General features: G+C 39.0%; 1 protein-coding gene across 1 annotated transcript; it reads right to left on the reverse strand.

The window, feature by feature from the left end:
- Positions 1-2,408: 2,408 nt before the first annotated feature.
- Positions 2,409-10,838, reverse strand: LOC139950705 (uncharacterized). Its single transcript, XM_071949497.1, has 6 exons — positions 10,710-10,838; positions 9,898-10,137; positions 9,139-9,324; positions 8,331-8,555; positions 7,803-7,898; positions 2,409-7,388 (listed from the first exon to the last, which is right to left on the reverse strand). Exons 2-6 carry the CDS (start codon positions 10,079-10,081, stop codon positions 5,071-5,073), a joined length of 3,009 nt encoding a protein of 1,002 aa, XP_071805598.1. The 5' UTR covers positions 10,082-10,137; positions 10,710-10,838; the 3' UTR covers positions 2,409-5,070.
- Positions 10,839-11,414: the final 576 nt, after the last annotated feature.

Here is an 11,414-nt window from a genome sequence, read left to right on the forward strand (position 1 = left end):
ATATCAAACTTTTAAAATTTAAAATTGATTATAAGAAAACAAATAAGCTTAAATAAACCCAGGCACTTCATGGACATGTAAGATTGGTTTAAAATAACGCCGAATAATACGGAGAACACCGTGAAAACAAAAATGTGGATGATCGGCCATCCTACGTATCATTATGCTGAGAGTAAATTTAAAGTATCACGTAGTTTTATTGGGGTTTGTGGTAGATTTTGTATTAAAACTGTTTTTCTTTGTCCTTTTTTTGCTACTAAAAGAAGACAAGGAAAAAACCTTTATTCCTACCCTTGATCGAATCTGATATCGGTGTATCACTCGAAAAAAAAATGGAAGTGAAAGCTATGAAGTGAAACAGATCAAATTGAATTTTCATTTTACTATTTTTTTTTTTTTTTTCATTGAACAGAAATTGTTTAATTAAATATGACCATAATGTAAGTAGCTAACGAAACCTCCCAATGTTTTTCAAGTCAGTTTAAAGTTCCCCTTTGTGCATTCTATTATTGACAAAAAAAGGGTGTGGAACAAAAAAAATGACCTCGTGAAAAGTGAAAGAAAAACCTCGTTAGAAAGGCTCATGTGGTTTTTACTCCCGGTTATGACGTGCAGAAGTATTATTGATATTATTTTCACTACGCCCTTACACTGTATAGACCGAAGATGGTCACTGCTGTTGAGCTTTGAAGAATCCCAACCTGGGACAGAATAAGGCTGATCTTATTGACTCTAATTAAATGAAGACTAAAGTCAAGTTATTTACATTAACTTGGCTAATTTGAGTTACAATCGGGTTTGGTGTTAAAGTAGTAGCAAAGTCTGTTGTTGTCAAGATGGCGTCAGTTCTACACATTCTCGCCATTCTGCTGGTTGCTACATTGGTGTGCTTTGTAAAAAGCAACGCCAATGTGACCACTACGTCACTCATAAACAGCGAACTCAACCCAACATCTTCCGGAGGCTCAGTTTGGTTCCCTAAGGATCAACTCAGAGTGACTGTCTGTTTGCTGACTCGTGAGGAGGGGGCAGACGTCTTAAACATCACCCTTGAATGTAGAACAGTGCCTTCTTATCAAAACGTCTCATGGAGTATCAAGAAAGCAACGGGTACCTCATGGGTGAACATTGAGGCTATCTCTGATGAGAGGTTTGAGGTTTCTTTGAGGCAACTTCGAATATCAAGAGTAACCCTCCAACAAGATAATGGTCTTATGGTGAGATGCCTCAATTTGTGTACTCGTATCAACGACGCGTTCACAGTCACATACCATGGACAAAATATGAGTAACGAAAACACATGTCCATTTCACGCAATCACAGATGCAAACCGAACAGATTTGAATCAGAATTTCAACACCACGTGCTTCACCGACACACCCAGGCAACTGCACCCTATAGTCTTCATGTGGGTCGCCATAGTTGTCATTGCTTTAGGCGTTTGCCTGGTTGGTGTACTTTGTTATATTTCTTCAAGAAAGCGACCACGAGGTGAGCGTGGTGATAAAGTTGAGGAAGGTGAGCGAGGTCAGGGAGGTGAGAGAGATGACATGGGTGGTGAGTCAGGTGTAGGACCGTCTAGTGGTGAAGCTCAAGTTCGAGGCAAGGGTAGCCTGGACACAGTGTACTCATCACCTAGGGATATCTGTAGTTCTAATACCCTATCAAGGATTCAGGCATTTCTGTCACCGAAGAGACCGGCATCTACGTCCATTGGAAACACTCCCTCAGCCGAAGGCGTAGACGCACCACAAGCCGCTTTGGACCAACCTGAAAAGTCATCCACGGTGCGCTCGAAACGTGTAAAGCGTTTTAGTGCAAAGAAAACGGTTGCTGAACCGGCTGCAGGGACGTCTTATGATGATGTTCAAGCTCAACCTGGAGATAAGCTTGGCATGATTTATTCAATACCTCGAGAGATCCGTAAGTCAAGCACTCTGTCCAGAATCCAAACCTTGCTGTCCACTAAGAAAGCACCATCTACATCAAAGGCTGATGAAGGACTAGACGCAACATCAGCCGCCGTGGACCAACCCGAGCCAGAGAAGCCCAAATTGCGCTCAAAGGTCCGAAATGTAAAGACACGTGTAAAGACTATCTCAGGTGAGGGCTGGCTGGATGACAGACCATATGTAAATGTATAGATCAACTCTTTCTAAAAACTAAGCGAAAGACAATAGGTAGGTAAAGTCTCGACGTTTCGATATAGACACTATAAATCTTCATCAGATCAAGAAACTACACAAAAGTTTATGTAACATAACAATACCAAAGTTTAAGTTCAGATTGTACTGTATATTGGATGGATATTGATAAATATTAAGTAAAAATACGTGTGAAAGAGTAAAGTAAAAACATTGAATCAAACACAGTCAATGTACGCACATACTACCAATTAAGGATTTTCAATTTATTGCAGCATTGAATTAATAATTACATCTCTAAAATACAAAAATGTGGACGGATCGCGTATGAAAAGATAATTTTTAAAATATTTAAAAAATATAATAATTTGTTATACGAGTGTGATCCAGAAAAATAAGAGAATTTAGTTCAAATTATTTAAAGGAACACGTTGCCTTGGATCGGTCGAGTTGGTCTTTGAAAAGCGTTTGTAACCGTTTGTTATAAAATGCATATGGGTAGAAAGATGTAGAATAAAATGTAAAAGTAGAATAAAATGATCCACACAAACATGCCTCGAAATTGCACGGTTTTCCTTTTACCTCGTCGACTAACACGGTCGGCCACATGGGAGTCAAATGTTTGACTCCCATAATTGACTCCCATAAATGGCCGACCGTGTTAGTTCGCACAGTAAAAGGTAAACCACGCAATTTCGAGGCAAACTTGTGTGGATCATTGTATTCTACTTTTAAAACATCTTTCCAACCATATGCATTTTATAAAAAAGGGTTACAAACGCTTTTCCTATAGACCAACTCGTCCGATCCAAGGCAACGTGATCCTTTAATGTCATTGACAAATGAAGTATCTGTCATTTGCTGTCAATAACGCTTCTCACACTGTCAGCAGGACTGTTATTCCTGCGTGACATATTATTCGCTCTGGATTTACGGCGATATCTCAAATACTAAACCACCTTTTGAACTGAAATGTTCACATGTTAGTTGTATTGTATACACATGTATATCTACATATGATTAAAACAATCTAACGATTGCAGCAACCAAATGTATACTGTGCCTTTAAGTTTGACATTTCGAACTACAAGTTCACACGGTTTGAGGAACAAAATAAATACGTTCAAACAAAAGTGTTAAAGTCAACAAAACTTCAACTTCTAAAGGAAATGAATGGCCATTAATCAACTTGAAACAACCCGCTTTTCGAAACTACTATGTACATGTGTATTTCCTTTGCACAACAAAATACTTTGAATGGATGTATTGATCACCCAGTAACATGCTACTGTTTTCGTTGTGAAAGCTCACTGGTCATAAAAGTCATACCAGTACCAATCCCTCCTAAGGGTGAAGGGTGGTGAGAAGTTCATAATGTTAGAAGTCATAATTATTAAGTAGCATTCGTCATAACCATGACCTACATCGTACTAAAGACTATCTCTTAGAATTGGTCATAACTATGATCTGTAACAATAAAGTCATATTTATGACATGTCATATACGGGTATTGTACAAGTCATAGTTAAGAGATAATAAAACTAAAACAAGTATGACCAATCATATGACCAATCATAATTATGAGATGTTAGTTAAAATAGGACTTGCTCTATGCATTCTTTATCTATCAATAGTGTGGTCAACGATTTTCAGGAAACAGGACAATATTTTGTTTTTTTGTTTTTCAAGCTTAAGATTTCCTTTTTATGTAAGCTATCTGGTTTAAAGGCAGTGGACACAATTGGTAATTACTCAAAATAATTATTAGCACAAAACCTTACTTGGTGACGAGTAATGGGGAGAGGTTGATAGTATAACACATTGTGAGAAACGGCTCCCTCTAAACTGAAGTGACGTAGTTTTCGAGAAAGAAGTAATTTTCATCGAATTTGATTTCGAGACCTTTAGAATTTGAGATGTCGAAATCAAGCATCTACTAAAAGTGCACAACTCCGTGAGACAAGATGTTTTTTCTTTCATTATCTCCCAACTTTGATGATCGATTGAGTCCAAATTTTCACAGGTTTGTTATTTTATGCATAATGTTGAGATACACGAAGTAAGAAGACAATAATTACCAATAGTGTCAAGTGTCTTTAAATGGCTCGACCTACGAGTCTATCGTATGCTACGATAACTATGGTATGTAATCAAATGTACAGTCAGAAAATCTGCAAATATAAAGTGAAGTTACCATTTAGTGTGTTCACAAGTTACAGGACAATAAACTATAACAAAAAAAATGAAACAAGTTTGAATCTCAAAGTATCTTAGAGTATCAAAGTCTTGGACATTGAAAACAGCAAACAACATTGACTTCACTTACATGTGCTTCGATTGTAGCAATTAAAATAAGCTAAATGGTGCAAACAAGTAAACAAGTTTTTCTTTGTATTCTATTGAGAGTGATATAGGCTAGGTGCTGTGTTTATCCAAAAACTATGAGACAGGAATGAATTAAAAGTTGTACAGTTGACTCTGTTTGTATAACAAGATCAATGGGACTGGCCAAATCACCTCTTTATATCAACACGAATGTTATAGTAGGACAGCAAAACAAAGACGCACAAAGAAGAAATTAAATTTGTGACTTTAGAATGTACTCTTTATAAGCAAGACCTGATTTAGCCTGCTCTTAATAATGAGGGTTCACTACTGAACTTTTCTTTAACAATAAATCGACATTGTGCACATATATATTTCAGATATATGAACTATAAAAATAACTGTTCTTAAATACATGTTGTAGGTAATTACTGCATTTGATACATGAATATAATCATCTTTCTTGATCATTTTTCCCCGCGAGAATTTGAACATTTCTTTGGCATTTTTATGGATATTAAATAAATAGGATACATGTATTTGATCATTGAGTCCGATTTCACTTCCTGAACTTGCGTCAGAGTTATGGCTTTTGGTTTTATCAAAGCCAACTTTGCTTGACTCTGACAACCGACTGATTTTCAACGGCTCTCAATTCTCCTTGTTTCATTTCTGTTTTCCCATCACTGGGCAAATAAATATTCCCCGCCTGCACTTTGTGTTGATTGGAATGGGACTCATTCACCATTGGGGATCCAGAGGGGGACTCGGGAATAAAAAATGGATCTGATACCTCCTGCTGGGAATTCAACAGCTGTTTTTTCCGGGCAGATTGTATGACATGTGGTATAGCAGGATGGGGATCTTTGCTAGTCCGCTGGAACATTTTCAGTTTGAACTCTGGCGTTGCCATTTCGGTTTTGAATGTTGGGTCAAGACGAAGTGGACTCATCTCAAACTCCATCGGGTCGTGGTTTCGGTGAGGTCGCGGTTGCGTTTCACGTGTCGGGGACTTTATCCGTCTGTCTGGGGTGGTTTGCCTCGGTCGTCGATCATGGTTTTCAGTCTCTGATAAGAAATGAACCATGGCCTCGGAGCCTGGGCTAGAAGAGCGCGATGAGGTGTTGAGATCTCGAGGAGATCCAAAGCGGTCAGGGGTCAGTGACCTCGGTGAGGTTGGTCTCTCCGGGGACAAGGATGTCGGTGAGGTGGGTCTATTAAGATCAGTGTGCATCAAGCCATGGGTAAGAGGTTGAGGGAAGCCTTGGTCTGGTACCCTACCCCTTGTGTTTGATGCTACGCTTCTAGATGAAGCATCAACTCTTTCCAGTGACGGCTTATCTCTTGGGGAAGATTTTTTCGGTGTTGAATGTTTCCCGGGTTTCCAGTTTCCAAACTGTGTCTCAGAAACAGTCTGCACTTCCGGTAGATTATTTGGAGATAAAGTCAACTGAGACATTGGAAGCGCAGCACTAGAGTGTTTATCTCTTCTCTTTGAGGTTTTTGAGGTCTTACCATCAATAGCCTCGGACTTCTGACCGAGTACTTTGTTGAATTTTGAGGCAGAGAGTTTAGTTGTCGCTGTTGACAGCTCACTTATCTCACTGTACTTTGCATTACTTGAGTGGTCTTCATCATCTTGGAATACAGGCGAGAAGATGCCTTCCTTTTCACTAAATGTTCTAAGAAGTTTTTGGTGTCCTTTATGCTCTTTCTTCTTATCCTTGATTTTTGACACTATTGCTTCCTTCCTGCCGAGAGCCTCCTTTTCGCTGATGTGGAAAACTCCAGCAGGATTACTGTGACTTACCATTTCCTTGGCAACATCATAACTATCGCTGCTACCGAGAGATTTGTGGACAGCAGAGATGGGAATAGCTCGACCTGGTTTCGGAGGTTCAGTAGTCCTGTCATGACTCTTTGTGCTTCTTCTAAGATTAACTGCGTCCGATGGTTCTTGCTTTGGTCGAGAGGATGAACTTTGCTTCCGTGGTCTGTGGTAGGATGCAGGAGGAACAGCTAGTCTATTCGGTGGAGACGTCGGTCGGGTCAGTTTCTTCACGGGAGTTTCACCTTCCAAATCTTCAATTTGTAAGACGGGAATATTTGGAGTGCTCCTGCTGAACCTGGAGAGTGACAGGGACTCAACTTTGACCTCTGAGAGACCAGAGTCAATGGTCCCTGGAAGAAGAGTGTTCATTTCTTGAATTTCTACAACATGGATGTCTGGGTTGCTGTGACTGAGATGCGTAGATCTCGGAGAGTCATTCATAACGGTGATGGCTTGCAATGCATCATGGTCCATCTGTTCATCGTCAGGTATGCTTAAAGAAACTGACGGGATGCTCTCAGTTGAGTGACAGCGTACAGTCTGTAAGTTGATGTCACTAGTGGCCCGCTGCTCTCCCGCAACTTTCAAACTCTGTTCAGAAGACGAGCGAAGGTTTGGATTACTCACTGTCTTATTAGTGTACATCCCCTCCGAGACGATAACAAGATCACTCGGGTCGTAAGAATGAACATTATCCGGCATCGAGTAATTAATGCATGGATGAAGTCTGTACTTTCTCTTTCGAAGCTTGCGGACAGCTTCCTTCAGAGGGAGTTGCAAGTTGGCCACGGTGAAACTTTTATTTGTATACTTGTGCTTAACGTTAACATCAATATGAACGGTTTTACTCTCAACGATCTCCTTAGTGATGTTTTTGTACTCCAGTGGTTTAGTAAATAGGAACGTACAGGGGAGGTAGATGGCTTTGAAACTTTCCTTTGCTGATTTACGTTTGACGCTTACTAAGCTGGTTTTCATCTTAGCTGGATCTTCTAAGCGTGCGTCCTCTGTCTTTCGTTTGGAATCGCCCTTCTTGTCTGGAAGAAGACGACTTTTGATGCTGAGGCGTGTAACATTTGCCACTTCAGCTGCAAACAAAATAAAAAATAATTTTTTCACAGAACTCGGGAATGTACTGAGTATACCGTGCTTGACAAACATCGATGTAAGAGTAAAAACAAATGATATTCTTTATCCCCGATTCAAAACTAACATCTATTACAATTTTCTAGTCTTAAGACTTTCATTAAAAAGATTCACTTTGTTTCAGTTCAATATCTTAAAACAAAACTTCACAACCGAAAAACTTCACAACCGAATAAAAAAGAAGACAAACTTTCTTTCCATTCAACAAAAAAGGGCAGCGACTACCCTAGTTTAATATTTTTATCTGCAATTAATTGCGGTGGGAAAATGTTATAAACTTTTCCAACCAACACTGTGGATTAAAAATCAACAACCCCTCTGTAAAAGCAACAGCATTTGTATGTGTTGATATTTACCTGGTGGTAAGAGAAGATCCTCAAGCTGCCACACCCGAATCTTCATGATTGACGTCCGTGAGTTATACTCAAAGGACAGTTGAAGATGTCCAGTGCCTGAAAGGAAATGAAAGGACAAAACAAGTGAGAAAATGTTATCGAAAAGTTTTCAAATGAATATTTACATGATTAAAAATCAAGCTGGGTGACTGCTTATCACAGAATTCAGTGCTCACAGAGCCCCGTCTCTTAAAAGTGGCAAACCAAGTGGCGCCATACAATTTGACCCTATCAGGGGGATCCCTCTGCTACTGCTTCCAAGGTCGTTTCATAATCTTGGGTGTGATCCCTGGCTATATAGCAGTTAATATAGAGGTCGTATGTGCAAATCCTGAACAGTCACTTTTTAGGGACTGTAAACACAATACACATTCAGAGCTCCAGTATTAGGTGGGAGTCGAACCAGAGTCCACGGAGGTGAAAGGCAGGAAGAGAAACCACTCAGCCAACCTGATCTTTGATAATAACTCTCTTAGCTTTGTATATTACCTGCATCTTTGATCGGTTCGGCATTCGTCTCTTGAACCTGTATTGCATCCCAAGCTGTGGGCGTGTCACTCTTAAAGGAGGGGGTAGGAGATGTAGCTCCTTCTCTTTCACTCAAGATATTATCTTTCCCTGCCTTCTCAGGGTTGTCATCTCGAAAGACTTTAACCTCGTTATCGTAGTGTCTCGGTTTCCTTTTGACTGATGTTGTGATAAGTTCTTCCGCTCCTGAAATCATAAAGTTTTCTTTATTTTTAAAGTGGTGAAGTTGATGAAATTTTATGCAACAGGCTCAAAATAAAAGTAACAATACTAATACTATTCTTCTTAAATAAAAAATTGGCCAAGTGCAATCGGCATGAATGAAAAAAGGGAAAGTATTTGCTAAAAGGAAAGTCAAACCAAACATGAAAATAAAACTTATGCAGGGGGAAACAAAAACATGGATGTCACATACAAATCAAAAATAATCGCTGTACATATTGAGAAACTCAAGTTTCATATCATGCTTAGAACAATTATCTTGGAGAAATATAGAAAGTTTCACTCCAAAAGAAAATAACCCAGGACTCTCTGTTTTGTGACTTAAAGAAAGAAAAACCAAAACACCTGAAATTAGCCAGAAATAACTTTTAATACCCTGGATTTTATTAAAACTTTTGCTTGGCCAAAAAAGTTTACCAGCAGGATACCAATCATACTCTGACTGGTACCTCGGTCATTACTTGCTTAGTCAAGAAATTTGCTTAGCAGAATTTTCCGCTTAACAGCTTTATGAAGTTGGGCCCAGGTTAGCATATTTTTTGCTTACGTTTCTTGTCCAGTATCTCCTTGCATTTACCGACAGCAACATCAAGTCCAGTTTCTCCATCGTTGTTAGCCACATTGTGACGACCTCCGTTCTCAAGAAGCGCCTCTAAACAATCTACATGCCCCTCTCTTCCAGCATAGTGGACTGCTGTACAACCATGCAGGTCATCTTTAGCATTAGGGTCACCTGTTATGGAAGAATCGACTTCAATTATAAAATGACTGGGGATCAAAGCCTGCTAGCACAAACACTTGCTAACACAAATAGATTACCAGCCAAAACTACACTAAGTTTACATTGTTGTGACTGGTGCTACACTCAATTTTTGCTTAGCAAAGAAATTTGTCAAGCAGTGTTACTGAACCATAACTAACAATCAAAATGATTTGTCAAGAAAAAAAAGAGCAATCATGCAATTGGGGTCTGTGAAGAAACTGAGCTATCCATCACATTTCATCTGTACAACTTCATGAGGCTCAATCAAAATCCAACAATGGCAAAAGGAATTATAAAGCTCATTACAATATTTGTTTGCTTCTTCTTTGATAAGCAATGATGCAAGTCATTGTTCAGAGAAAAGCAGTCGGAAGAACACCTTCAATTTTTTCTTTGCATGTAAGATGAAAAAGGCTACAGAATGGGAGGTGGGGGGAAAGGAGTGGGGGTTTATTTAGTTCCGATAATCATAGCCCTCCTCCCAACAGAGGGTTAGGATTATCGGAACTACCTAAACCTGAACCCAGTTTCTTTTATCCTTACCTTTGAACTGAAGTAAAAGTCTGACAATCTCTAAATCGCCATTGCTGCATGCTTCATGCAGCGCACTCCATTGGTACAGACCAATTGCGTTGGGATCCAAGCCATCCTTGAGGGCGCTCTCAACGAGGTTTGTGTCACCATAGCGAACTGCCTCGTGAAGTTTAGTGTCAAGAAAACCCTCCATGTCATGGGGTTAGATCTTTAAGCCCGCTTGTTGCCTGAAACAGATCTACATGTTTTCTGTGATGAGAAAGATGGGACAATAAATACAATTAAAACTTTAACTTATTTCACAGATTCAGATCATTCAGAGGTCAGGTGCTTTGCCTGAAATGTTATCTATATGTTTTAAGACTAAGTCTAGAGTAAGACTAAAAAGAAGAAGGCAAGACAATTATAAAATCTGAAGGTCTATGGATTTGTCTTGGCACATAAGACCATCCACAGGCAACAATGAATTAAATGATTTCGTTCATCATAAGTTTAGCATGTTTAGCAAATTACTAACTGGACTTGTTGTTAAGTGTTTACATTGTTTTGTCGGTGTGTTTATCATACAATTTCAAATTGTATTACAATTGAATTACACCATTGAGGAAGAAATAGCTATTAGTCTTCCTCCATGATTGACACAATCAATTACATCACCTGTAATTATGACAACAACACATGAGTTGTTTATTGAAAAGAAATCGTTTACTTCTGATGACTGACAATGACATTCGCAGTCGCACCGTTATATTACAAGTTGAAACAATTTGCATTATTAGAGTTATTTCATCATTTTCTACTCATCATTATCAGGTATTTACCTTCCCTTGATCACCTTTACTTCCTTTCGTCTGCGTCCATTTGTCGTGAAAATGTTGTCATCATTTCTCACGAGACGAGCACAAGTTCCGGGTCCCTGGTGTCAACGTACGTGCTGCTATGACGCTAACCTGTCGATCTCACTAATCAATTCATTACGATAACGGTATAACATCCGGTATTGCTAAATCCACTGGTTAACAAGCTCCCTTAACAAGCACTTTGTGTGTTGACTACGGATACCAGCGAAAAAACAAATTTAAATGGAGCACGTCCTGATTATTGACCTTTCTTTTGTTGCAAAGGATAAATGTAGTGGGCGGGGGAACTAGGAGGAGGGGATGTGGATTATTTCTTCAGAGTTCACGCTTTTAGAAAAGTAAGTTAGGATGGAAAATGGCAATGATTATTTTGTTATTATTTTGTTATTTTTAATTATAAGGAGATTATTATTTGATTATATTTGATTCAAAGTTTCTCATAGTTGGAAAGCTGTCCCATGACAAAATTAAAACAAGTACAGTTTTGTTTATTGACTCCATCTCTTCATGTATTGAATTTATTATGGAGGAATACTTTGCCCGATCTTCAGCAAACAGATGGATGGGCGTGGTGTAGGACGGGGAGCACAAGTGTGAACATGTCTTTGTTTTTCATCCCTATTAGGAATTTCTGTGAACTTTGTTCACTTGCTTATTTTTGTTTCC

The sequence above is a fragment of the Asterias amurensis genome, chromosome 18 (assembly GCF_032118995.1).
Source record: "Asterias amurensis chromosome 18, ASM3211899v1".
Taxonomy (NCBI): Eukaryota; Metazoa; Echinodermata; class Asteroidea; order Forcipulatida; family Asteriidae; genus Asterias; species Asterias amurensis.

What these genes read in the sequence shown, in the direction of transcription:
- LOC139950705 (XM_071949497.1), bottom strand. Translation starts at nt 10,081, where the DNA reads ATGGAGGGTTTTCTTGACACTAAACTTCACGAGGCAGTTCGCTATGGT. An exon ending in ACTTTTACTTCAGTTCAAAG is followed by an intron (nt 9,325 to 9,897) that starts GTAAGGATAAAA and finishes CTTCCATAACAG; the next exon opens with GTGACCCTAATGCTAAAGAT. An exon ending in GGAGATACTGGACAAGAAAC is followed by an intron (nt 8,556 to 9,138) that starts GTAAGCAAAAAA and finishes TTATGATTTCAG; the next exon opens with GAGCGGAAGAACTTATCACA.